The sequence below is a fragment of the Loxodonta africana genome, chromosome 7 (assembly GCF_030014295.1).
Source record: "Loxodonta africana isolate mLoxAfr1 chromosome 7, mLoxAfr1.hap2, whole genome shotgun sequence".
NCBI lineage: Eukaryota > Metazoa > Chordata > Mammalia > Proboscidea > Elephantidae > Loxodonta > Loxodonta africana.
The window spans coordinates 48512719-48540656 of NC_087348.1; the positions used below are offsets into that span (position 1 = coordinate 48512719).

Consider the following 27938-nt stretch of genomic DNA (forward strand, 5'->3'; position numbering starts at 1 on the left):
CGCTGTGTAGTGATTTTATTGGTAATTTGTTAATTTTGGCTTCTTGTCTGTTTCCACCCAATTAAGCATAAGTTTTTTTTTTTTTTCATGGCAGCAGAGATTTTTGTCTCTTTGTTTCTCTGCCATAACTCAGTGCCTAAGACAGTGCTTGACACACAGTAGATGCTCAGTAGAGACTTCTTGAGTAAACGAATGCAGAAACTGCTTATGCTCCATGGCTGTAGACTAAGTGCATTTACTCTAAGTCCAGCTCCGGAGAGCTTGTTGAAGAAGGAAAGACACTTACAGGCTGGTCTACGTGGTTTTTATTAGTGTTTCTGGGACCCATCAAACAAGAAACCGTATTTGGAAAAATATACTTCTTTCACAAAACAGAAATCCTCAATGTGAATTTAACTGAGTAGTTTAAAAGGGCAAGATTTCTGATTTTTAAAAAATAGTGGCAGTTGGGTTGTTTCCCACAAAATTGCCAACCCAGAAACCAAATGGGAAGGAAAGCAAGAATTATGCAGACAGCTATAGAAAGATTAATCCCAATTTAGCTAAACTTGTGAAGGCCTGTACATTTCAGTGGTTCATAAGTCTCAACGCATTTTTTAAATGCTCTACCTCTTTTCCAGAAACTGAATCCTGAGAGCCAACGCTGAGAATACTTCAGCTCTGGTATTGTGATTGCTATGCTGCTCTTCTGTTCATACAATAAGTATCCACCCAGTACATCAAGCATCTATTACACCCTGTAAAATTACACAAGCTCCTCACATGTAGAGTTCCATGCTGTACACATAGTAGCCACTCAACAAACACTTGTTTTAACTATAGAAGAATAATATAGTTGCCTTTCCCTCTTACTAGTTTACCTTTTTTCCTATTTTATGCATTTGAAAAATAACACACTTGCAAAACTAAAATCTAACATGCCTTACTAACCTTATGAAAAGATTCCTCAGTATTTTTCAAAATGAAAAAAATAAAATAAAAACCAACCCAAAAATACTCAAACATAGAAATGCTTTACATTTAAATAGCAATTTACATCATATAAACATATTCATTATCTTCATTGGTTAAAACAGGTCAAAAGTTCATTACTGGCTTCTTCTACCAGGGATCTCACAGTTCCAAATAAGGCAACAGAATTCTCATCCAACACAGATTGACGTGTGGAACTGAACAGCCTGTTTTTGGTTTCATTTCAGCACAGGTAGGAAGGCAAAGTAAAGAGTCTCACAGTAAAATGTTCATCTAATAGGTAACATGTGCTTGAGGGTTTGGTCCTCATGCTCTTATTCCAGTGTAGAAATGATTCATGTCCCAATTATCGATATGGCCTCCAATCAGAGGAGTTTTCCAGAAGACATTCATTCATTAACTCAACAAATATTGAGTACCTGGGAAAACAGTAGTGACAAGACACAATCCCTGCCCTCAAAGAGCTTACAGTCTAGCAAGGCAAGAACTTTTGAGAAAGGACCAGTGTGCTCAAAAGAAAACATAACCTGAGTCTGCCTGCTCAGAAAGCACATTCAAGAAGCTGTAGGATATGTCCTTGCTCAAGTTTCATCAAGTCAAATATCTAGGATCATCAGATGATCCAGGTCTAGTAAAGTCTTAGCAATACATTTCCTGACTCAGGTTCCCATGAAGACTGCAAATAAGAGCCCAGGCCTTCAGTTTAACAAGAGTTCGAGGAGACCATGCTTTGTGACCATGTGTACATTCTCAAATGAGAAGCTGTGTGTCCCCAAAAGAAGGTGGGTACTCCACCTTATACTGGCTTGTCTCTGGGACTTTGCTCTCCCTTTCAACACCATGCTGGAACGTACTCTGTTCACACCCCAAGTTGGCAGGGCTTGATTACCTTGAGTTCTCCAAGTCACGAACAGCACATAGCAAACGCATCAAACTCAAGCCAAGACAATAGAGAAAGAGTCTGAGAACTTAATACTCCAGCCCATTTAAGCAGGCACCAGGTGCCAAGAAACCATCACTTCCAACAAATAACACAATCTGCTCATTATCAGCAGAGCTGTTCTGATTGGTACTCCCCAGATTCACTTAAAACTACCAGTGATTGCTCTTCAATGGAGAGGTTGCTGAAAGAACCCAGGCCAATTTGGGGGGAAGTGAGAAACTTACAAGTTTGGGGAAGGGTGAACTCAGAGAAAGATCTAGCTACTTTGTGTGATGCACAGGGGCAAAGTCAAGGAAGGAACGGCAGAGAGGGAACTGTGAGATGCTCCCCAGAACTTCATACAATTCAGACACACACAGACTTACAAATATTCACTTGTGACACCAATTTCAAATACCTGGATGTTTAAAACATTCTGTGTGAGGGACAGCCAAGTGCTAGGAAGGTCCCACAATTCTTGACTTTTGCTTGAAAAGCAGGGTTTGTCTTTATGCAGCAATGTCTCGTTTGCATAGTCAAGATCTTTGCTGTTCATTATGATTTTTCTCAGCTCCCCTCATAGCTGTTACTTGACAATACCAAGCAACACCTTTGTGGAAGTGACCAAGCTGGGCAGAAATAAAAATGGACAGACTTGCTTGTACCTTCAGGTCATTCATCTCAGTAAGATGGTACTCCCAGAGCACCCACCTTCCTCTCATTATAACTGGGACAAGTTCTTAATTCTTCTTACTTCTGGATACATTACCAACACTTTGCAAACTTCAAATATGATTTGCAGAGCTCCATTGGGTAAGACACTGTAGTAGGTGCTCTATTAATTTATGAAGACCCAGTAGGTTCTACTCCCTCCTCTTGGTACATGTCATCCTCATACTATCGTACAAGGTAAAGAAACAGGATAGAGGACAAAGTCAAGGACACAGGGGACCCAGAGGGAAAGTTGCAAAAGAGATGTGGATTTTCAAATCCGTTTTTTAAAGTGTCTATAGGCTAATCTTTCTACACATTGCTTGGCCCAATGACAGCTTTCCTGGTACCCCAGAGCAAGAAGGTCCTAAACTCCCTACTGTCACTAGCTCCTGAGCTGAATTTTCTGTTTTCCTTTTCTATTCTTCCTTTCTTTCTTTTCTTCTTTTTTAACATTCCTTTGGTTGCAAGTCTAGCCAACAAACCATTCACTTTAGGACAAGTTCAAGTGAGACAGAAGAAAGATGATCTAAAAGAGGAAAGATTATAAGTATTAAAACCCACAAGGATGGATTTCCCCAGAACTCACACAGACTCATATGTCCATTCTTGCAAGGATTCCCTCAGCGTGTTCCCATTTCTTCCTTCTGCAATATAACTGTGTCTCTGCATTGTAATTCTAGTGAAAATGTTTTCTATTGTAGCTCATGCTACATAACTATACTTAATTTGTCTGACTTTGGCTCTCATCTGGGGTTCTGAAAATAAGTCCCTCTAGCTATTTCAACCCATTGTCTCAAACTTCCAAAAATTAAAAACAGGTTGACACTGAAGTCTTGCTTTTGCTTCCCTCTAGAGACTAAAAAAAGATGTTACAAATCTTTTTGGCCTGAGAATATACTGCCATCTTTCATCTTGACTGGCTAACTCAGTGGCTCTTACCAGGTGACATTTGGCAAAATCTGGAGACCATTTTGGCCGTCACAGCTGGCGGGTAGAGGTCAGGGATACAGCTAAACATTCGGCAATACATAAGGCAGACCCACAAGAAAGAACTATCCAGCCTCAAAAATGTCAGTAGTGGTGATTAAGAAACACAGGGCTAAAGAGACACGGTAGCAAACTCAGCAGTCACTTCCATACCACCACCTCCTTTTTCCCACTTATTTTTAAGCAGTTGAGATAAAAACAACCAAGGCTGAAAAAAAAAAAAAAAAAAAACCAAACCCATTGCCATGGAGTTATTCTGACTCATAGCGATCCTATAGGACAGAGCAGAACTGCCCTCACAGGGTTTCCCAGGCCGTAAATCTTTACAGAAGCAGACTGCCACGTCTTTCTCCCATGGAGTAGCTGGTGGGTTCGAACCACCGACCTTTCAATTAGCAGCCAAGCTTTTAACTACTGTATCAATGTTAATTACATGTAAGCAGAGGTGGCAATTGAACTTTTTTTAACCAACCATCCAAGGTGGGGGGTGGATTGCCTTGGCATCAGGTAAATCACTTCAGAATGAGTATAAAGCCCTCCCTCCTATTATTCTTCTCACTGATTTAAACACTGGAAGTCATGTGATTACACAGAGATTACAGTCCACCCTGGATTCTGGAAGTCCCCATTCTCCACTCACTGGCTCCTAGAGGGCAGGTTAGGCTTCCCAGCATCCTTCAGGTTTATGACCTTAACTTGAGATCCTGGAGTTCACCTAGCAACCGACCGACCTCTCTTGACAAAGCCGCATGGCTGCTTATGTGCCGAGGATATATCACCTTATTCTGAATCATTTTGCATATAAAAACATTTAATGCCCTCTGATTTTTTTTCTCTTTCTCTTAGCAAGAAGCACGAGGTTACAAACCCAGTTATTCTTGCAGTGGAAAAGAACTTCACAATAGAGACAAAAAAAAAATCACAACCTTATACAGCATCATATTTCACAGAAAACTGTGTACGTTAGTTCCCCAGATAGGACATACTTCAAAGTAACAAAATAATTTTATCAACTGTAGTGTTCCTTCTTCCCGTTAGAAGTAGATTTTTTTTTTCTTTTGGTACATAAATATCAGAGAAAAGCCGTCTTTGAAATATTTATGTCCAGGAGTTCTTTGTCATTTATCTGGTATGTGTTTTGGTTTGTGTTCAAAGTGTTGGCAGCTTCAGTTTTCATTTTCTCTCCAACCACGAGCATTCTTCCCGAATTTATATACCAGTCTTCTTCCATCCACACGCTCCAGAATTTCTCTTTTGTAGTAATATCTGCAACAAAGGAAACTGCTTAAGATGGCGGCTCAGATAAGGCTGCTGGGTAAATAACTGGTCGTGTGGCCTCATTGTTTTTAGAGACGGGAAACTCCTCACCTCATAGCGCGGCTGAGTTTTTCGTAGGTCATGCTGCTGTTATTTTTCTTTTTTCCCCATAGTTGAGCCACAGCCTCTGATTTCAAGAACCTGAAGATGCCCTCAGACCTGTCTTCCCACTTTATTAACCCTGGGTTCTTCTCTGGGTTCAGGAGGATGTCCCGGATGAATTCCCATAAATGAGTCCCTCGAGGATCTGGCAAAAAGAAAAGGGGGTTTATAGTCATTGCCTAGGAGTCAAATGGTTAATGTGTATGACTGCTAAGCAAAAGGTTAGAGGTTTGAGTCCATCTAGAGGTAGACTCTGAAGAAAGGCCTGGCAATCTACTTCCAAAAAACCATCCACTGAAAACCCTGTGGGGCACAGTTCTACTCTGACATACATGCGGTTGCCATGAGTCTGAGTCAACTCAGTGATAACTTTTTTTTTAATTGCCTATGTCATAGCAAAGAAATGCGCAGAGAAAGCATCAAGTTAGAACAAATTTTCCATACAATAGGAGATGCTCAACTCTCCCCTTCTCACCTGGGAAGCCAGGGCCCAGAATCATCAAATATTGGAAATCAAAAGGGCATCTGAAAATGAACTAGTTCAATTTGCTAACTAGCAGCAAAGCCAAATAGGTCTCATAAGACAGGGGGAGTTTCTTCTAACTGCTGCTGACAAATTGTTCCGGATTTATCTCCCCTTGTTATTTCCCTGGAGAACAACTTTCAATCACTTGTATTAGTACCTCAACCAATTTAATTGCTCCTAGAATACATTGGGAAAGGGGGTCATGCAGGAATTTGAAAATGCAGCATAATAAGCATAATAAGGTTAGCAGCTAAGTTCAATTTTACTCCACTAGACTTAGGATGCCCGCACTTGGGGTTGTACTACTTCAGTCCTGTGGGACCACCTGGAGTAGCAGGTAGTAAAGATATCCTATAATTTCTAGATTATGACATCTCAATTTCTTTCTATGTGCCACTCCCCTCCCCGCCCCCTACCAAACTCTGTGTCTCCAATATTTCCATGCTGCCATTTTTTTTATAAGGTTATATTATCAGGAGAAATCCAGCTCCCAAGGAACAGTAGTGAATCTTGAGGATAAACATGCATTTCTTGGAATGACAGCTCCACAAAGTAAGAATTCAACACTTGAGCAAAAGAAAAAATACTAAATTTCAACAGTTTCTTTCAATGTTTCTCCTCGTCACACCTTTTTTTTTTTTTTCTGGGATAGGAAACTCTCTAACCCCATGCCGGCAAGAAGTTTTTATTCACTGGGTGTTTCCATTTTGAAACAAGTTTGACAGAACGAGGAGGAAATACTCAGTGTGCTCCACTTGGAGAAAGGACAGGAGAGGGGGTTACTTGCTAGCAAATCCTGTCTCTATTTTCTCACTCAGTGTGAGAAGAAATGGAGGCAACTAGCAGAGGCAATATTTGTCTAAAACACAATGCCCACCAGTTATATTCAACTCGAAGGGACAGGCCAAAAGCCATCAGAAAGGCAGGCAACTTACTGTGCTTTTTGGTGTGAGACTTTGCAGGGTGGTCTTGTTCCTTTTTCATATCAGGTGACTCTGCTAAGGAGAAAAATGAGAGTCATTTAATTTACATATTTCCTACAATTATCATTTTCATTCATCTATCTACTCATTTAACCAATATTTATTGAGCACCTACTACATGCTAGACACCAAGAATGTGGTACTAAACAAAACAGAGGTATTAAATGCTACAGAGAAAAATAATGCAAGGTAAGAAATGGGGAGAGGAAGCATGGAGGTGCAAGGTAAGAAATAGGGAGAGAAAGCATGGAATTGGGGTGATTTGCAATTTAATATAAGGTGGTCACAGAAGACCTCTCTGATAAGGGGACCCGAAGGATGTGAGGTAGACAACTATACAAAGAGCTCGTGTAAGTGCCTGCCATGAATGCAAACAGCAGGTGCAAAGGCCCTGTGGTCAGTATGTGATTAGTATGTCTGTGGAACAGATGAAAACCAGTGAGCAAAGGGAAGAGAGGTAGGAGCTGAAGTCGGAGAAGTATGAGAGATGCAGATCATTAAGGTCTGTGGGGCTTTGAAAAGACTTAGTTTTTTATTGTGAGAAAAGTGGGAAGCCATTGAAAGATTTAGGTCATTAGAATGTTTTCTGTTTTTTTTTTTTTTCCCATAATACAAAAATGTAAATATTTATAACAAAGAAAGATGACTTTTAAGCTGGAGGAGTACCTTTTTTGGCATGCAAAGTTACATTTTAATCAGCCTGACAAAGGGGCCATTGACTGGCCTGAGCTCAGTACAGAGGGCCACAGTGAACTATGGAAACACAGATTAGTTTAACAAATGACTCATTATGGTAACCCTTGAGACTATTACCGAAGAAGAGACAACAGAGGCAGATCTGTGAAATAAAACTCCTTATAAAGAAAACTAAATGATCTACGGATGTGTTGGGGGGGAGGGGGCACTTTGGCTGGTAGGAGGACCAAGAAAAGAGCTTACCAAAAAATGAATATAACATATATCCCACAATCAAAAGCCAGCTAATAGTGCCCAACCACAAGCTGATCCTGTTAAGAAATTCTGACGGTAAAACACAAATCTCTTTCAACCTCATTACATCAGGGCTTCATAACCTAGAATGCTTAGACCCATGTGTGGCCATGTGTAGTCTTCAAGGGCATTTTGGAATATCTGAAACTGGAAGCAAAAGGAGACGGCCCATGGCATTCATTAGATTCTCGAGAGTGGTCCGTTACTAAAAAACAGTTTATGAACAACTGACCATTAGCTCCTCACTAGAATGATAAGAGGAATAAAAAAACCCATTGCTGTCCAGTCGATTCTGGCTCATAGCGGCCCTATAGGACAGAGTAGAACTGCCAAGGAGTGCCTGGTGGATTTCAACTACCAATCTTTTGGTTCGCAGCCGTAGCTCCTAACCACTATGCCATTATAAAAAAAAAAAAAAAAAAAATGCCATTATAGCTACTGTTTATTGAGCACTTAAGGAGCTCTGGTGGTACAATGGTTAAGTGCTCTAATGCTAACTGAAAGGTTGGCAGTTCAAACCTACCCAGCAGCTCTGCAGGAGAAAGACCTGATGATCTGCTCTCATAGAGATTACAGCCAAGGAAACCCCATGGAGCAGTTCTACTCTGCTGTATGGGTCTCTAGGAATCGAAGTCGACTCAACGGCACCTAACGACATTGCCCGCTTACTGTGTACCAGGCAGTGCACTAAGCATTTTATATGAATTACCTCATTTAATCCACACAATAACCGTATGAGGTAGGTACTGTGACAGTCCATATTTTACAGCTAGAGAAACTGAGAAACAGAGAGGTCAAATGGCTTGCCTAAAGTCACACAGCCTGAAGGTGAAGCCAGGATGTCCTCCCAAGTAGTTTGAATCCAGAGGCTTTACACGTAACCACTACTCTATGTTGTTTCCAAAGAAAGTGGTCCCTTTAGAACATAACAAATAGATTGCACGAAAGTCTTCTCTGTCAGAATCAGGCATGTTTGCCCTGCTTCTGAGCCTCTAGGATTAGTTCTTTCGCCCTCGAGTAGCAAGAAAAAATAATTGCAATTTAATGATTCTGTATTTCCCAACGTGCATGGACCCACTTGCCTATCTGATCACCCAGCTTGTCATGACTCAGGGCTCCCAGCAGTTTCTCCAAAAGTTCACTGGAAGTGTCACAGCAGGCAGGAGGAATGGGATTTCACAAGATCTGGATAGAAGAGAAGCCTTTTTTTCTGGTTAAGAATTTCTCTCCTGACATGTCATCAGAAAGGTCTGCACCTGTCTGAGTTTACTCTGAAATCTGCAAGGACAAATTCACAGGAAATGCAAGGAGCCCTCACTCTCCCTCCCTGTAGGTTGCAGAGTGAGATTGCAACATCCCATCAGGATGTGACAACATTGAGGCAGGTCTGGCACCCAACCTGGTTTCCAAGTGATACATCACTCAAACAGGGCCACGTTGTTCTGCAGACAAAGAGCAGCATTTACCCAGCAGGCCACAAGCAAAGCTCATTGCAAGTGGCATTCAGGAGGGACGCAGGGCCATCATTTCAGAGCCAGGGTTGAGTTCAGAAAAACTTAAGTGTCTCTTAGCTTATTGACCAGCCTATTGTTTATTGGTTCCAAGCTGAACTAGAATCAATTACTTTGGGGTTAAGGTACTTTGGTGAATAAGAGGAAAACCTTGGCCCATTCCCCCCAGTAAAAAGCACATATGTGTACACTCATGAAATTTTGTAACAATTTCAGGGGTTTGTGACCCACTGAAAAGTCTGTACGGAGTCCAGGTTAAAACCCCCAGACTACATAGGTCATGGAAGAATTTTTTCTTTGGGATGTCAGCCATTTACACAGACTAGACACCCATCCAGCTTAGAAAAGACAAAAAAAAAAATGGCCCCACTACCTACCTACGGGTTGACATTTTGAACCTACCCGGTGATACCACGGAAGAAAAGCCCTGGCAATCTACTTCCGTAAAGATTACAGTCAAAAAAAACTCTGCGGAGCAGTTCTGCTCTGTAACACATGGGGTGACCATGAGTCAGAACAGACTAGACAGCGACTAACAATTAACAGTGGACTTCTATCCATTCAGCTTAGGAAAGACAAAAAGAAAAATCCTCAAATAAAAATGTTTCCATCATTATGAGGGGGAATAAGCAGCCAAAGGCAAAAGAAAACTTGAATTTCTTCTAGCCCTATTTCCCCATCCCTATTTTTTAATGGGCTGGGGCAAGCTGTGGAATCCCTGGCCTGCCTTAGTATCAAAATCTTTTGATCTAAAACCTCACTTTAATATGGTGGCTTCCCTCCATAGTCAAATAAACGTCAAGACCTTTGAAGTGGGCCATGTGGTTAAGTGATTCATTTTGATAAAAGAATGGCTTGCTTTGGGGGAGCTTTCCAGCTTGGCTTTTTCTTGTTCTGCTCCCAGCACTCCAGGCCAGGGTCCAGTCCCGGGCAGGGGCAGCAGCAACTAGGAGCCCTGGGCTTATGGGGCAAGCGTGAGAGCGTGACTTTAGCTAAGCTGCTTCGCAAGAAGCGAAGATTAGACATATTTGCATATGAGTCAGCTGTGAGCCATTTCTTTACGGGATATACAAATCTCAGTGCTATAATAGACTGTGCCACCCTAGCTTTAGGCTCAACAAGTCAGTGGATAAATACATCAAGCCTGAGTTGGCGTGATTGGCTTGAGGACTATCAGGCAAATCAGGAACACTGGCGGCGGCCATTTTATGAAGTTGGCAAATGACGGAGAAATCAAAACAAAGCCTGCTTCCCCACCTTGTTTATCACAGAGGGCATCAGTTTATGGTGAGCCTCACCTTAGTTGGGTTTGTAACTTGCATTAAAACATAGAGAGATATTTAACTGCACTCTATTTTATGGGAGTTTAAAATCTAAAGGCTCAGGTAAATGGCAAAGGTCTTTTTGGGGATTCTGGCCCCATCTGGTAAAGACCAATCTAGTCCAACAGGAATTGACTCATAACTAAAAAAACCAAACCTGTTGCCATCGAGTCGACTCCAACTCATAGCGACCCTTTAGGACAGAGTAGACCTGCCTCATAGGGTTTCCAGGGAGCTGCTGGTGGATTCAAACTGCCAACCTTTTGGTTAGCAGCTGTAGGTCTTAACCCTGCACCACCAGGGCTCCAATCGACCTGTACAAGGCTGTAATTGAAGATCCTACTGCGGGGAGGGAAAGCTGCTACTGAGCTTCCTTCTCCAAAGAATTCACCAACCTCAGATCCTGGATTAATTCTTTAAATGATCATTCTGAAAGAGGGGATGGGTTGCTGATCTCATTTTCCAGCTTGTATTGCAATCACAGGATAGGGGCAGGGAATCAAGGGGCAAAGGAAGTAAGGGAAAACAGATTTTATCCCATTTTAAGAAGGAGTATTCTCTGGGTGCAGAAGAAAGGCCTGGCCATCTATTCTGAAAGGTCAAGCCCATTGAAAACCCTGTGGAGTGCAGTTCTACTCTGACACACATGATGTCAGCATAGTTGGAATCAGCTCAACAACAATGGGTTTGGTTTTTTCCGTTTGTTTTTGGTGTTCCCTGGGTAGTACAAATGGTTAAGGCACTCAGTTGCTGAGAGGCTAGAGGTTCTAGTCCACCCAGAGATACCTAGGAAGAAAGGTCTGGTGATCTACTTCCAAAAGATCAGCTGTTGAAAATCCTGTGGAACACAGTCCTACTCTGACACACATGGGGTTGCCATGAGTCTGAGTCAACTTGACAGCAACTCGCTGGTTTATTAAAAAATAAATGGACTCAGGAGATAGTGAGTTACCTATTACTGCAAATATGAAAGTAGAAACTGGCTTCTAAGGCCCCCGCCAATTCTGAGATTCTAGAAGGTAAAGTCAGGATATAGTAAAGAGAAGGATGGTCTGGCTTTTAGGCTTCCTAGGTACCTCAAGACCTAAAAAGCCTGAGGCTCAGGAAGTGATTGGTTGAACCTTATTCTTAGTTGGGAACTTTTGCCATAGTCAAGATCCAACCGGAAGGATGTGGGAGGTGACACCTTAGGAAGTTCAAGAGGAAGTCAGAGGGTGACTAGGGTGGTTTCCTCAGCTCTGAAACCCTTGGCCTTGACTGGGTGGCAACCATTGCCACAGAAACTTTTCCCCAGTTGGCTCCAGTTCCCCCAGAAGGACAAATGCACTGCAGAGCCTTTTCAGTGTCTGATCTATTTCCTAATTTCAACAAACACTTAGATTAACACATAATGCTATGGGTGGGGGTGAGGAGAAGGGAAATGAATTGTCCTCCACTCTTAACCTCAATTCTAGAGGACTTGAAGCACTTACTGATGAGATTAAAGACTACAGCCTTCAGTATGGGTTACACCTCAACATCAAGAAAATAAAAATCCTTACAACTGACTAATAAGCAGCATCATAATGAATGGAGGAAAGATTGAAGTTGTTAAGCATTTCATTTTACTTGGATCCACAATCAATGCCCATGGATGCAGAAGTCAAGAAATCCAGCAATGTATTCCATTGGGCACATCAGCTGCAAAAGACCTCTGGAAAGTGTTAAAAGGCAAAGATGTCACCTTGAGGACTAAAGTGTGCCTGACCCAAGCCATGGTGTTCAATCACTTCATATGCATGTGAAAGCTGGACAATGAATAATGAAGAAGAATTGATGCCTTTGAATTATGGTGTTGGGGAAGAATATTGAATATACCGTGGACTGCCAGAGCAACAAACAATCTGTGTTGGAGGAAGTACAGCCAAAATGCTCTTTAGAAGTGAGGATGCCGAGACTTCGTCACAAGTACTTTGGACATCTTATCAGGAGGGACAAGTCCTTGATGAAGGATGTCACATTTGGTAAAGTAAAGGGTCAGTGAAAGAGGGGAAGACCTTCAATGAGATGGGCTGACACAGTCACTGCAACAACGGGCCCAAACATAGCAACAATTGTGAGGATGGCGCGGAGCTGGGCGGTGTTTCATTCTGCTCTACATAGGGTCAATATGAGTCGGAACCGACTCAATGGCACCGAACAGCTGAGTCCTGTCTCCTTCCAGGGGCTTGACCTGAACAAAACTCAAACCAAAAGCTTTCATTATTTCAGTTCTCAAAAACTTACATCAACAAAAGCAAAAAAAAAAAAAAACAATGGAAGGGGTTGTTGTTTGACTTCACACTTTCTTTTACAAAGATTCATTTAAATCCTAGTTCTGAAGTTGCCCCAAATCCAATTCCAGGAGAAGAGCATGTCATTTGTGACTGATGTCTAAGCTCTATTTCATAGACCCAAAGGGATCCAGAAGTTGGCGCCCAGGTCAAGGGACAACATGAAATCCTCTATTCAACTCCTCAGTGTACTCATTCCTATAGTATACATGCAAGTGTACCTATTCATAAAGGGGAAGTAATCCGAAAGACCCCCTCCCACACTCCCAAGGTACTATCTCTCTGGCTTGGTGTAAACTTGATTGAGAGTCATAGGTAGCCTCCAGCTGAATCCAATCTTAACCAAATGGTTAAGATTAGACGTAACTAATGTGAGCATAATTCATGATGTTCAGGTATTCTGACTGATGGGAGAGCCCTGATGAGCCATCTGGGTCAGGCTCAAAAACTGACAAAGTGTTGTGCTTTGGGGGGGGGTTCCAGAAATTTCCGGCTGCAACCCCTCCACCCAGAGACTGTCACCACAGTTTCATTTACGTCTAAATTCTACTGTTAAACACTCTTTCACCTAAGTCAAATGTAGTTTGTTGAAATTTAAATATAGCTTCCTCCTCCATATGTATTCCAAAGTATAAATAATTTGATATGAACATATAAACAGGTAATTTCCTAAGAAGTTTTTGCTAAAAAAAGAGAGGAAAAGAGTGAACATCCTTGGAGAGTGACTCGCTTCACTGGAGACAAACACTTTATTAGAGGCATCCATGCTGCTTATTTTCAATGTGCAAATATTGGCTCAAAAACAGACTTCTTATAAATGGATAACACCATTTCTTTCCTAGCCTTTTCATGAGAAAGACTCCAGAAAGTGGAAGTGTGGGGTGCTGGTAATTCTCACGAATTCTCAGTAGGTGCTGGCATTCAGCACACTCAACTTCTCGGTCAGGACAACTTACCAAGAGGAAGGTGACTGGTGGTTGTCATGGAGATCTGGGCCCGGCAGGAAGTTTTGCTGTCCAACAAATCTGTACAATGAAAAGATAAAGGGAATGAAGAGCCCTCTCCTTACAATATAAGGTTGTGGCTGTGACGCAGAACAAGAAGGCAAAAGGGCCTTAAGTGTTGGGGAGTTAGTTACCTACTGTGCTACCATAGCTGGTGTCATATAAATAGTTTTCTTCTTTCCAGGTGTTCATGATCGAAGGGTCTGCAAAAAACAGAAAGTGGAACAGCTCTGTGGTCATTTTCCCTTAACTCACTGCTTGTGGAAGAACACAGGGGTTAGTCCTCAGGGAGCTTTGGCCACATGCGACTTCATAATGTTATCCTTTTTTTTCTTTTTTTTTCAGTTTCCTGGGGGGGAAATGGGCTTTGCTATGGCCCTGGCCATGTATCCTATACCTGTTGCACTTTTAGGAAAGTGGGGGAAGTTACAACAGTGGGATCTTGCCCTAGACCAATGATTTGGTTTCCTGAGAATTTTCCTAGGCTGCACATGGCAGGTGGTATGGTTCCAGAGGCTTGGGGTTGTCTTACATTCTACTATATGTTGATGTTGTTGCTATTGTTAGGTGACATCGAGTCAATTCCAACTCCTAGCGACCCTATAGGACAGAGTAGAACCACCCCATAGGGTTTCCAAGGAGCAGCTGGTGGATTTGAACTGCCAACCTTTTGGTTAGCAGCTGAGCTCTTAGCCACTGCATCACCAGAGCTCCTTCTACTATACAATCACCAGAATATTTGCACACCAGAAAACAAAAACCTTGTTTGGGACAAATGAATTTACACTAAGGGATTAGTGATTTTCTTCTACTAATATTTTCTTGGGAGAATTAGAGTTGTTTCTTTCAGAAAAGGTCTATTCAGTCTTAGCACAGTTTGTTCGCTGCCAAAGTCTAGAAAGAGTCTCACCTCAAGTTGGGTGACAGCCCCGTTCCTCCAGTGTTTCTTTAATTAGTTTAAGGGGTGACATAACATTCTCAAAATAAAATTAAGGAGGAGGGGAGGAGAGTGTTATGAAATCAAACAAACAACTTTTAAGAGTGGGTACCATTGCCTCATTTCAGAGAAGAAACCATCTCTCCCTCTCTCTCCTCTCTCTCTCTTCGGTGTGCACATTAAACACATCCCACTCTGATTAACTCTTCAGGTTTCAGATTCAAAGGAAACTCCCCTCCACCTACTCCAAATGAAGTCCAACCCCTACACAACCCCCAGATCTGGGCTGATCTCCAAGAGAAGCCTTTTCTTTCCTGGCTGGCCAGGTCCTGTAAGATCTGGTATGAGTGCTCATCTCGTCCCCAGAAGGAACTTCCTGCTTTAGCCTCTTCGCAGATCTGGGCTGTCCTCAGCACCCCTTCTGCCCAGGCTCTGAATCTTGGGGCCCAGGTGGCAAGCTGCTGGCTGAGTTTCATTTTGTTTTTACAGCATAAACGGTATAAACCCTGACTCACTGGCTAAGTTCTTCTGTTTACGACATAGAGATTTAGTCGGTATTCTAACTAATAACTACGTGTTTGGACACCCCAAGCCCAATCTCTTGGGGTTACGCCCTCTCTCCTTGTTTGGTCACCTCATACACCTGTTATTGTCTCTGAAAACAAATTGAACCAAAGAGGTTTGGGGGTGTTGGCCCCTCCATGAGCCTCTTATGCCCTCCTCCCAGGGCGGACCTCCTTCTCCACCCTTCAGCTCAGCTTTTCTAAACTGGCAACACAAGAATGTCTAGATGGTCAAGAAGGGATTATCAAGTTATCTGGGACCTCTCCAATACCACCCCTGGCTCCTCCAGTGGGGGATCTGTCGGGTCACTGAGAGGAGTGGGCACCATTCACGTAGCCCAGGCACTGGTGTCTGTGGCAAAGGGCCAGGCTTGGAAAGTTTAATTAACATGTTTAGCAGCTATTGTTTTTTCTTTAGTAATGGTAGCCTAGCCCCCTTATAAGAGAGTAAATAACTACATAGGACCAATTTCGGCCAGCCCCAAGTGACTCACAAATCACCCCAAGGTCAAATTCTATCCTTGGTGACTGGCACGCAACTCTTGGGGAGGCCTGTGGCAAACTTGGCCCTACGTGGCTCCCAGTCTTCGGGGTGTGGACATAGGAGTGGATCCATTAGCAGTGGCAAATTTTAGACAACACAGCTGCACAGTTTATCATGGCCCATGGGCTTTGGGGGACTAGCATAGCCTTCCCTAGACTGAGAGCTCATAGGCCAAAGGAGCTCTGAGGGGTACAAGGCCCAGAGCAACAACTTCTCCCCTCAAGGCAGTTATTACTCCCTCCAAGTCCAACTGACTGACAGAAAATCCCCAGGATAGAGACTTAGGACAAGAGAAGGAGAGAAAAGAGAACAAAACTAAGTATAGATACTGTGGAACTCCAAAATTTGCTCAGAGTCCAGAATATTAACTTTCTTATAAAAAGTACACTAGAAGTTTGGCTCCACAGCTGCCTTTGGACATCCCCACAGAATCTCCCAAGGGCTCCAGAAACTACATTAACTACAGTATCAACATCTTCCTCCTTTTGGGAGGCGAGGGAGCAGAGGAGACATTTTTTTCTTCCTCTCCTCCTCCCCTGCTTTTTCTAACTTGGCCAAGTCCAATCTCCTCACTTATTGTGGTAAGAAGGAAGACCACATTTGATGCTGCATTCTTACTAGACATGAACCTGAATGTTGCCTGGCCAGTGGTGGGAAGCAGGGAAGAGTGGGCAGAGGGGAAGCTCTCCATAAGTCTATAAATCAGAAATAGCTGGCCGTCACTGGCCCCGAGATCAAGGGATAAGGCTCATGGTGGGGTGGCCCATTGGAGACAGCTACGGAAGAGGCCTCCTTGGACTCCCTACCAAAACACTGGGTCCATCCTGCTCCCTGCCCTCTTTTATGTCCCTTCCAGATTGTTCTCCCCGGGGATTTGCCTAGCCAGTTGGCTTCCCTGGTCTGCTACTACTCACCTGTTTGTTCGGTCTTTACAATGACATTGTGTGCAGACTGGAACAGGTCACTGCTGCACTGGCCTGTGAGGGACAGATTGGCAAAGTCAGAAGGGCCCAGATGGAGCCAAAACTTGATCCTTAAACAAGGACAGAGCTGGCATCTTTGAAGAGCTTTGGCCAATTTCACTGCCCATTTGCCTCTATTTGCTTATGAGCAAGAGCTTCCTTCTCAGCCTCTACAAATGCAAGCTTGGAGTCCTGGCCTCAGAAGATCAGTTGCCTAGGACACCACATCCAATGGAATTATTTGGAATTGTATAGGAAAGGCATCCAATATGGCAGAATAGAACTTCAGAAGTCAGGAGACCAGCTTTTCCACTACTAGCTGTGAGGCACTTCTCCTCTCTAGGTCTCAGTTTGTTTCCTCATCTTTAAATTTAAGGGATTAAACTAGATAAAGTCATTAGATGATCTCTAAGGTGTTTGCAATGCTAAGACTTGATACAAAATGAAAATAAAAATATGCAAAAACTAATTTAACTGGCTTACTTCTTTGATATTAAATTTTATCAAGCCCATCTTGATCAGTGAATCCCTGGGTGATGTAAATGTTTAACAGGCATGGCTGCTAACCGAAAGGTTGGCAGTTTGAGTCCACCCAGAAGCTCCTTAGAAGAAAAGCCTGGCAATCTACTTCCCAAAAATCAGCCATTGAAAACTCTATGGAGCACAGTTCTACTCTGACTCACATGGAGTCACCATGAGTGAGAAGTGACTTAACAGCAACTGTATTTTTTTTAATCTTAGAGTAAGTCTATGAGATATGTCTAGATAAATGTAAAAATTCTTCCTTTACATATGCCCTCAGCACATGTACCAGCAGTGCACACCACACATCCTTGTGTTTGCTTACAACTTCTCTCTAACTGTGTTATATCCAAGCGCATATATACACATGAATAAATCTAATATGTTTTTCCTCCAGGGAGATTGTAAATAACTCAGTGAAAGAGGTCAGGCCTTTAGCCTTTCTGACCCTCAGTTTTCACATCTGTAAAATGGGTACAATAGTAGTTTTTTCTCATAAGGTCATTACATAAACCAATTCACTTAGGATGCTAGTATAAGTAAACAATAAATGCAAGTATAATATCTACAAAAGGACAAACAACAAAACAAGGATGAGGAACCTGGCTGATCATTAAGAATTCAGAGGCAACAGCAGCATGTGGTGGATCAAACAAGTCATGGAAGGTCAAGGATGGCCACAGCGCCTCCCTGACCTCCCTGCCTTAGGCTTCAATCAGGGCAAAGCTTTAAAGGAGTAGATTTAATTGGAGGTGGGGAGGTAAATGTTTTTAATTCTTCAAGTGTAAGTCTGCTCTTTCTGAAGATTCCTGGGGGTTATTTATAGAGCCTTGTTTGGTTTGGTCCTAGTAAAAGAAAAATGAGCAACCACCACTGCGGGGTGGGTGGGAAGAAGGGAGTGCCAGGGAGCTGAATGAAGTCATCCAAAATGGCGACCACAGCTCCAGGCTCCAAGGCCAAATGGCCGCCCTTCCCACTGTTGAAGGCAGTTGTCAGATGGGTATCTGGCTCCCAGTCCTGGAATTTGTGCTTCCCAATGCCCAGCTACCTGCCCAAGCCCAGGTTCTGCTAATGTGGGTGTGCCTTTTCCAATATGGACAGGCAAGCTCACTATTCTTAGATATCACTGCTTTATAAGATGTCCATAGCTCTCAGAGGAGATAGTTTTTATAGCCATTATCAGAGGAAAATGTCAAAGACATTCTGCAAGATTAGCTGTCTGAGGGATCACAACAGAGGGTCCCGGACAGAGCTGGAGGAAAATGTAGAACAAAACCCTAAGTCACAAAACAAGACTAGACTTACTGGCCTGATAGAGACTGGAGAACCCCTGAGAGCATGGCCCTCAGTACCCTTTTAGCTCAGTAATGAAGTCACTCCTGAAGTTCACTCTTTAGCCAAAGATTAGACAGGTCCGTAAAACAAAACAAGACTAAAGGGGCACGACAGCCCAGGGGTAAGGACTAGAAGCCAGGAGGGGACAGGAAAGCTGGTAATAGTGGACCCAAGGTCGAGAAGGGAAGTGTTGACATGTTGTGGGGTTGGTAACCAGTGTCACAAAACAATATGTATACTAATTGTTTAATGAGAAGCTAGTTTGTTCTGTAAACATTCACCTAAAGCACAACTTAAAAAAAAAAAAAATAGCTGTCTGTCTTGCTGGGTCTTATAAGTTAGTGTAAAATATGTGGATGTTCGAGGACAGAATTGTGACGGTGAGCTGCCCATGTGCTAGGTGAGGCTTCAAGAGAAACATTTTGGGTTTTAAATAGCACCAATTCCAGAAACTACTGCAGGAACATCTCACATGTGTCCACACCAGCATTCTAACCTTTGTTTTGAGTAACACATCTTTTAAGAATCTACTGAAATACTGTGAGCCTTCCTTCCTACCAAAGCACAAACATGAATCCAATCCCGCATATCTTTTCATTACCCTTAGACTTCATCATAAGGCCCCTGGTTGGCACAAGTGATTTGTGCTAGATTACTAACCAAAATGTTGGCATTTCAAACCCACCCAGTAGCTCTGCTCCTGTAAAGATGATAGTCCACCCAGTAGCTCTGCTCCTGTAAAGATGATAGCCCACCCAGTAGCTCTGCTCCTGTAAAGATGATAGCCCACCCAGTAGCTCTGCTCCTGTAAAGATGATAGCCCACCCAGTAGCTCTGCTCCTGTAAAGATGATAGCCCACCCAGTAGCTCTGCTCCTGTAAAGATGATAGCCCACCCAGTAGCTCTGCTCCTGTAAAGATGATAGCCTAAGAAGTCCTATAGGGCAATTCCACCCTGTGCTATAGGGTTGCTATGAGTCAGGGTTGACCCCACAGCACACACTAACAACGTGACCATCTTTAATAAGCAAGTACTTCTTAAGCACTTGAACAAGTACGTCATTGGGAATTCAACCATCAATCCTGGTGCAAGGGAAAGAAAATAAGATTTTCGGGAAGTGGTAAGCACTCTGGGAATACCTAACTGGCTCTCTTCTTGAAAATTAACGTTGCCATAAGGAACAAATTCAATATATAAATAGGCCGGTGTTTATAAGGGATTAGACACACCTCACATCTTAGGCTTTGCTCCTGTTCTCTCACCTCCCTTCTACTTTCCTGTCTTGGGAAACAGTAAACTGGAGGTGAGAACACAGGGATCTTGCTGGCCTTGTTGCCTCCATCTTCCCAGCTGGCCCCCAGTGGGCAGGGAAGGAGATAGTCACCGTTCCACTTGAGATGCTGCAGGTTGCTGTAGAGGAGCTGCCCCGCTGTCCCAGCCGCCTGGGTGAATTCCTGCAAACTCATGCTACAGAGGTGCTCGCCGTTGATGTCGAACTCCTGGAAAGGGATGCAGCTGGCATCGAGTTGGTTGGTGTCCAGAAGGTGCTGGAGCCACTCCCACACCTGGTATTTGGTCCAGTATTGAGGGTGGATTTCGTGCCACTGGCCTCCAAAGAAGCCGCTGGAAACTGCAAAACAGGAGGCCATCCCTTGAGTAACTTGTGATTGTGCCTGGGATTAATCTCAGACACGGGGACGCACTGCTGGCCTTTGATGTCATAGAACATACCAACCACAGTCCATGTGCACCAGTGAAGGGGCTGGGGAGCATGAGCCAGGCTCTGGAAAAGGCTCATGGAAATATGGTTTTTAATTAGTTAACCACCATGTATCTTCATGTCCTCCTAGCATAGTAATACTAACCCCAAGTCGCTCAGTAAGGAGCCCTGGTGGCACAGTGATTAAGTGCTCAGCTGCTACCAAAAAGGTTGGCAGTTCAAACCCGCTGAATGGTTCTGCTGGCGAAAGACCTGGAGATCTGCTCCCATAAAGATTACTGCCTAGAAAACCCTATGGGGCAGTTCTACTCCATCACATGGGGTAATACAAGTCAAAATCAACTTGATGGCACAGAGCAACAACAGGCACTTGGTGAGGAGGATGCAAGACTTTAAGTGCTCTGAGAGCATTCTCCCCCACCACAAAAGAAGTACCATAATAGCTAAAGTGTTGTTATAGTTTAGGCAATTTACTGGATTTTCATCCACACCAAAATATCTCTGTCTCTCCCTTTATCTTGGCCTCCCTCCCTCCTTCTCTCTTTCCTATTTTTTTTTCTCTCTCTTATATATACACACACACAAACACATACATCTAAGCCTCAAACCTTTTTTGACCAAAGATGAGGCCTGAGATTAAGCTTCTTTTCTCTGTAATACCTTTGCTTCCCACCAAAATGCTCCAGATTATTTATCTGCTAACTGTGCTGATAAACCCCACCCTCCCACCCTGCTTATTATAGCTACTGTGATGTCACTGCCCTGCTCAGTCACCTTCAGTAACTATCTATTATTCACTGAAATTGGGTACAACACTACCACTACCCAGCCAGGCATCGAGGCTCTTCACTAACTATTCTTCAAGTGACCTGTGACTTTTGCCCTATTTCTGTGCTGTCCCTTCAGCCAGTTTATATTCTACCTCTCACTCCCTGTTGAATTCCTACCCATCTTTCAAACTCCAACCACTGCATCAAGCCATCACTGAATCTCTTGACCTTACTGTGAGGACTTGCACTCCGCTGAATCTCCAGGAGACTTGCTTGGTATTTCTCCTGATGGTTTTTGTCATGGTCTACTTTTCATGGCAGTGGTTTGGTGGGATAGGCCTCTGTGTACTGTCTTATTCAACCTTGTATTGTATGCTCAAGGTCATGGACTCCATTTTACTCACCTTTGAAACTCCTATAAAACCTACCTCTGAGCCTTGCCATATTAAATTCTCACTATATATTTATTTGGAAATCCTGGTGGCGTAGTGGTTAAGTCTTACAACTGCAATCCAAAAGGTTGGCAGTTCAAACCCACCAGGCACTCCTTGGCAACTCTATGGGGCAGTTTTACTCTGTCCTATAGGGTCGCTATGAGTGAAAATCCCCTCGACTATGAGTCAGAATCCCCTCGACTATGAGTCGGAATCACCTTGATGGCAACGGGTTTGGTTTTTTAAATATTTACTTAATGGAATTTGTTGCTGAAGAAGAAATAGCATAGGAATCCGGAAGAGTTGTTAGGTGTATTCACAAGATGCTTAAGTCAAATACCAGTGAAGATATGAAGTTCATTCAAGTCAACAAATATGGCTGAGTCCACTTTGTGCTAACAATCTATGCATCTGACTCCATCATGCTCACTTAGGAGTACATCACGTGGAGTCCATAGATGGCCCAAAACCTGGGGGGATGCCTCTAGGAGCATTTAACAGGGCTGAGAGAGCTCACAGTCCACTTGAAAGCAGAAACTAAGCAGGGGATCTCTCTTCTAGGTAAGGTGAGAGGCAGGGGCTAGGGTAAGACACGATTGCACCCCGCCAAGTTGAAGCACGGAAAACCCAATTAAACTTGACACATATATATTCCCACTAACTCAAGGATAGACCAATAAAGGAAACCAGAGTGCAAGGAAACTGTTCCTTACTCTTTTCTTCAAGGTCATGCTAGATCAGTTCTCCTCGAATTTGACTGCGATTATGAATCCCAGGGACCATTAAAATGCAGATTCTCATTCAGTGGGCCTGCTGAGGGCTCTGATATTGTGCACTTCTAACAAGCTCCCAGGTGATGCTGATGCTTCTGGTCTGTGTACACACCTTGAGTGACAAGGTGCTAAAGAGCTGAGAAAGGTATGACTCCCACAACACCCATGGCTTGGCCTTCAAGATTCCCAGAGGAGAGGCTAAGAGGGGAATATTTCCAACCCAACCCCACTTTTGCTCACCCGTCTCAGAATCCACCCACTACTTTCAAACTTCAAAAACACTAGGAGTAGGAAGTCCATTTCATTTAGAACACGAGGGTGGCAACCATTGACAATACTGCTACTCACAGTGTATGCCTCATTCCTCATGCCCTTTGCCAAGCAGAAAGCCCTAATGTCTTGCCTTGGGCCCTAAAGAGGAAGCCAACGTGGGAGATGGGAGCAGGGACTGGAAAAATCTAGTCCAATATTTTAGTTATAAAGACATATTCCCAAAAGTACAAACAACAGAGCCTATAATGGATGCTTCCCTTCTCCTACAATTTCTTGGTTTCTCATAGATACAGCTGTTCAAGAACGGGATATATTTTTTTGTGGTTCTCCAAGTCTTTGATCTTTTTTTTTCAAAAAATAATTGTGTTTCTACAACTGTGTAGCTATGGATATGCAATTGAAGGGCAACAAACAACTTTCAATAACCCAACCACAGACCTGGAATAATTTCTTCTCCACACTTAATATAATCTAATTAAAGGATAGGTGCTGATGCTGCATCCTATTAGAAATTAGAAACACCAGAGAATTTTGTCTAAAGTTGACTTGGGAGACTCTGCATCAGCCAGGAGACTTCTCAGATTCCTGAAGTTTCAAGAGAAATACTGAAAATCTGATGAGTTCAACTATTCTCTGTTATTCAACTCATCTCCCCTTCCGCATCAATTGTGACCAGGAGTTGGGCCTTCTGGTGCCTTTGGAAGTTAAGAAATAAAGTTGCTTCTAAATTCTACTCCCTGCTAAACTTATTTCCCTAGCTGTCTCCAAAGCAAACAGGAGGAATAACGCTGCCTTAATCTAGGGTCAAGTGGTCTGGGGATCCCAAAGACTTTCCAGTCTGAAGAACCTTCTTGCTCTCTTTGGAATCATTTTTCTAGGTCCCCACAGGGAGGCCTGCAACAGAAAATGTAACTTATCAGGAAGGGCAGTGGTTTGGTGGGGTGGCAATCGATGATGGGAAGCTCATCTGTTTCAAACTTTCAGCTATGTGTGGCTGGGCTTCCAAATTAAAAGAGGTGGAGTTCCGCATGCGTCTGCTGGTTGTTGGAGAATATAACCCCTCCATGATCCTCTCAAATCAGTGGCACAGTGGGTGACCACTAGGCTGCTATCCCAAATGTCAGTGGTTCAAACCCACCAGCTGTTCCATGGGTGGAAGATGTGGCAGTCTGCTTCCATAAAGATTTATAGCCTTGGAAATCCTAAGGGGCAGTTCTACTCTGTCCTATAGGGTCGCCACCAGTTGGAATCGACTCAACAGCAACAAGTGTGATCCTCTCACTCCTGCTTCTCAGACTCTACTCACCAGCGGGCAATTTCCACTTTTCCAGGGAAGCCAGAACAGCAGAGTCTCTTGCACAAGAATTAGCAGCAGGTCTGAGGTGGGATAAGACCCAGAACTTCTCTGGCCCGTTTGATGCACAGCAGTTTGCCTAACTTGACTGCCTTTACAATATACTTCTCATTTAGGATTTGGGGTCCCTGACTGAGCAACAACTTTACTGAGTTCAGCTTCCACAGTAAGCCACAGGCTTGATCACCAAATCCTCTACAAGCCCCACCATCAAGTCCAAGATTATAGCTACCCCCCTCCTCTAATCAATGTGCTCTAGATTAAAGCACTAAAGGAGAGCACCTGGTGTTCTAACAAATCTCCTCTTCCCTTACAAAAGGAAGTCACTGGAAGATTAAACAGAAAGATTAAGCTGCTATAGCCCTCTCCTCCTCAAGCTCTATGTGTGTGCATGTGCAAGTGTGTGTGCATGTGTGTATATGTGTGTGTATGTGTGCATGTGTCACAAGCATGTGCACAGACACACACACACCTTCTTTTCTATCCTTTCTTGGTATCTCAGCCAAACGCTTTTAAAAGCTTCAACAGGTAGCCGTCCTTTTGGGGATCTCTTCTACCACCCTCTCTGCCAGTCTGCCCACCCCGGACCTTGAATATTGATCTATGTATTGATAACACAGAGGAGATGATAAATAGAATACCTTAAATGGGCTTCTACTTGGAGCCCTGGGGACCTACAGGGAACTTCAGTTTCAGGAGTTTTCCCCATTCCCCCTGGTCTCCACACACCCATTAAATAAAACCTGTCTTTTTTAAACATTAAATTGGGAGAGGAGGCATCATTAAACTAAGAGGAGAATCCCCACGGGAATGACACGACACCCCTTGGCCCTCTTACCATTGCACGTGGAGTAGCTGTCTGTCCAGGCTGGCTGCTGGTGGAGGAGGTTGTTGTTGGGGTTGAGATTCATTACACCACTTCCTTCCAGAATCATGATCTGTAAGAGGGTCAAACGGCTCAGTCAGTCGGTGCCCCTTAGACAAACATCATTTCAGTGTGAAGATCGTAAAGTTACTTTAGGAAGAAGGAAAAGAAAAAAAGAATTTGTCCTTTCACCCATGCCTCCAAAACATGTTGCCACCACCTTTTCAGTGAAAGCAAAGCTTATTGGCAATTAAAAAATTTCCAGGTTCGATTTTCATATGCATGAGGCAAGTTTTTACAGCCACCCATTCATAAATGAAGAAACCCTGATCAGGACTGAAGCAGGAGGAAAATGCAATACCTGCTCGGGGGCGAGGCTGGCCAGCACCCAAGTGTTTTACAGAAGTGAAAATGCCAAAGAGATTTTGTTTAAAGTGGAATTTAAATCAATGAAAACCCAAGCCAGCGGGGGCACCAGAGCCGGCAGCCATGCTGGAGCGCTAATCTGAAACCACCCGTTCACTCGGCCCAGCAACCCTGAGAAGCCCTGCCCTGTATCAAGTCCCTTCAACACTGGGATCTGCCACAGGGTGGGCTGGTCTTCATGGGGCCTCAGCCATACTTGAAGAATGGAGTTCTGAAGTATTTGGTTCTGTGATGGTATGAGGAATACACTGGTCTCTCTGACTAGGACACTGTCCTTTCTCTTCATTGCTGGTAAAAATTATGACTAACTATTCCTCTCCTCTTAGAGACCTACAGAATACACCGAGTTTTGAAACTGACCCAAAGTAAAGGACCCAGAAGGAAAGTCTTTCTTCCATGGGCCTGTCTGGATTTTTTTAAACAAAACGAACATTTTACTCTTTAAAAATACCCTCTTCGTGTCTGCCTTGAGCATTGTGCTTTTTCAAAGAACTATCTATATGGGATCAAACTGACAACAGCAACTGGAAGGGTTATATAGGAAGCTTAGGGGGCAGTGAGTTTATGTTAACAATGGAAGAATAATTCAGAAAAGGAGGAGGAGAATGGTTGCACAACTTGAAGAATGTAATCAATGTCACTGAATTGTACATGCAGAAATTGTTGAAGTGGGGTATGTTTTGCTGTATGTATTTTCAACCACAACAACAAAAATAAAATAAAATAAATTATTTAAAAAAAAAAGAAAGAAAAACTTCTTCAATGCCCCAGCACCGATAATGTCCCTATCCCTGAGCCAGGCTCCCTCCATATTTTAAACCAAAGCCCCAGGAGTATGTTCAATCATTCAAAGAAAGAATGGACTGTTCCCTGAGGGCATTACCCAGGTCTACAAAGGAAACTTACCCTTTATAAATTACTGGGGTATGGAGAGAAGCCCAGCTGTATAGCAGTGGTCATGGACATTTTTCTGCCTATTTAGGGGAAACCTCACATCCTTGGGGTATCATGCATATCCCCAGGATTGAAATTGCCCACCCAGAGCAGTGCCAGCCCTCAAAACTCCTTTCCCTTAATTTAGCTGCTGGTCTTCTGGGTGTGTGTAGAGACTGAGAGGGGAGAGAATGGGCCTGGGGAAAGCATGGAAAGCATAAAGATTTATTCAATAAATATTTATCAGCCCTATAATGGCCTCAGTCCTGTTCTAAGCACCCCAGTGATTAAGAGTTGGACTAAGCTGGGCATGAATATTTGTGATCATCATCACTGCTGCTCGGTAAACAATTAGGCCTGAGTCCTGGCTAAGTAGAAGGTGGAGAGGGAAAGGTAGGGTGGGAATGGTGGATGCTATAACAGTGAAGAGACCACTGGGTGGAAGAGAGGAGAGCTGGATTCTATTTCCTGGCGCTGCATTTAAGAGCTTCAAAGCCAAAAAGAACTGGGTTGATTCCAAACTCTACACTTACTAGCTAAGATTGGTGCTAACTCAGTTACTTAACCTCCCTGAACCCCAGTTTCCTCATATGGAAAATACAGGTAATCATATCTTACTATGTACATTGGTTGGAGATTAAATGAGTTTCTATACCTCAAACATTTGTCACAAAACACAGCACAATTATTACATGGTAGATGCTAACATGAGGATAATCACTGCCTCTCTGGATAGCCTGAACCAGAAACAACATTGGGCCTCAGTTTCCCCATCTGAAAATTTAAAGAAGTTGACTCAAGGGGTCCTTAAACTCCCTTTTAGAAACTTCTTTGATTCCTTCCCTAGGAGAGGGAAACCAACCCAAGTCAAACCTTCTCATTTGCATACTAGCTGAGCATTTTCCCATCCTGCCTTCTGAAGCAATTGCCCTAAAGCTCAGAAATCAGATTGAGGACTTCAAGGCAAAAGAAAACCTTCAAGTCTCCAGAGGGGGTGGCTGGGAGTGGGAGAGACAGCCCCGTCTCTGTTTGCTCAAGGCTGGGCTTGTTCCTTGCCAGCATTTGCTCAACCACAAGCAGTAGGAAGGTTACTGTTTAACCCTGAAAGGGCTGAAGCTCAGTGCCCAGCCCATTTGATGGAGGGATTGGCCCCACAGGCTCAGGGACAATGGGCAAGGAAAGGCTTCCTTGAAATTCTTGCACTCAGATTTGCCCCCAGGGCTGTTTCAAAGTGGCCATCTCAGTGGGAGCAAGACCTGTCCAAGCCAACCATGAGCTCCATTCTCAGCTGGCTCAGGATTTCTTCCATTGCTTGCTTGTGCTATTGTTCACGGCCTCCCAACAAACAGTAGCAGGGTGATGTGAGGATAAGCCACTAGGCTTTCAAGTTGGGAGATACGTGTTCAGATCCCACTTTCCCTGTTTACTGTGTATAACTTTGAAAAAGTTACAAGTCTGTTTAGCTGAAAACTTTCTGGTCCTCACTTTCCTCACCTGTAAAATGGGAACCACTCCAAACTCGAAGTGTTGTGAGAATCAAATGAGGTTATGTATGTACAGAGCTTAGCAGGTAGTAAGAACCAAACCAACCTGTTGCTGCTGAGTCTATTCTGACTCATAGCAACCCTATAGGACACGGGTAGAACTGCCGTATAGGCTTTCCAAGGAGCAATTGGTGGATTTGAACCGCCAACCTTCTGGCTAGCAGTTGAGCTCTTAACCACTACGCTGCCGTAGAAAGAAAACCAAACCCATTACTGTTGCATCGATTCCGTGTTAGCAACCCTACAGGACAGAGTAGGGCTGCCCCATACGGTTTCCAAGGAGCAACAGATGGATTCAAACTGCTGACCTTTTGAATCGCA

The 27938-nt window shown here is 43.4% G+C and overlaps 1 protein-coding gene across 2 annotated transcripts in view; it reads right to left on the reverse strand.

Annotated features, from left to right (window-relative positions):
• Positions 1-290: 290 nt before the first annotated feature.
• EHF (ETS homologous factor) overlaps positions 291-27938 on the reverse strand; it is a 48593-nt gene continuing 20945 nt past the window's right edge. Inside the window, exons 2-9 of one of the 2 annotated variants that reach the window (XM_023550738.2) lie at positions 24688-24787; positions 19910-20155; positions 16621-16683; positions 13797-13865; positions 13615-13683; positions 6476-6535; positions 4964-5159; positions 291-4861 (exon numbers count right to left, since the gene is read on the reverse strand). In XM_023550738.2, coding sequence (XP_023406506.1) covers positions 4762-4861; positions 4964-5159; positions 6476-6535; positions 13615-13683; positions 13797-13865; positions 16621-16683; positions 19910-20155; positions 24688-24784 — 900 coding nt within the window. In that variant the 5' untranslated portion in view covers positions 24785-24787 and the 3' untranslated portion in view covers positions 291-4761. Of the gene's footprint in view, positions 4862-4963; positions 5160-6475; positions 6539-13614; positions 13684-13796; positions 13866-16620; positions 16684-19909; positions 20156-24687; positions 24788-27938 lie in introns of both variants that reach the window. The other variant, XM_010592133.3, reaches the window with a different exon arrangement.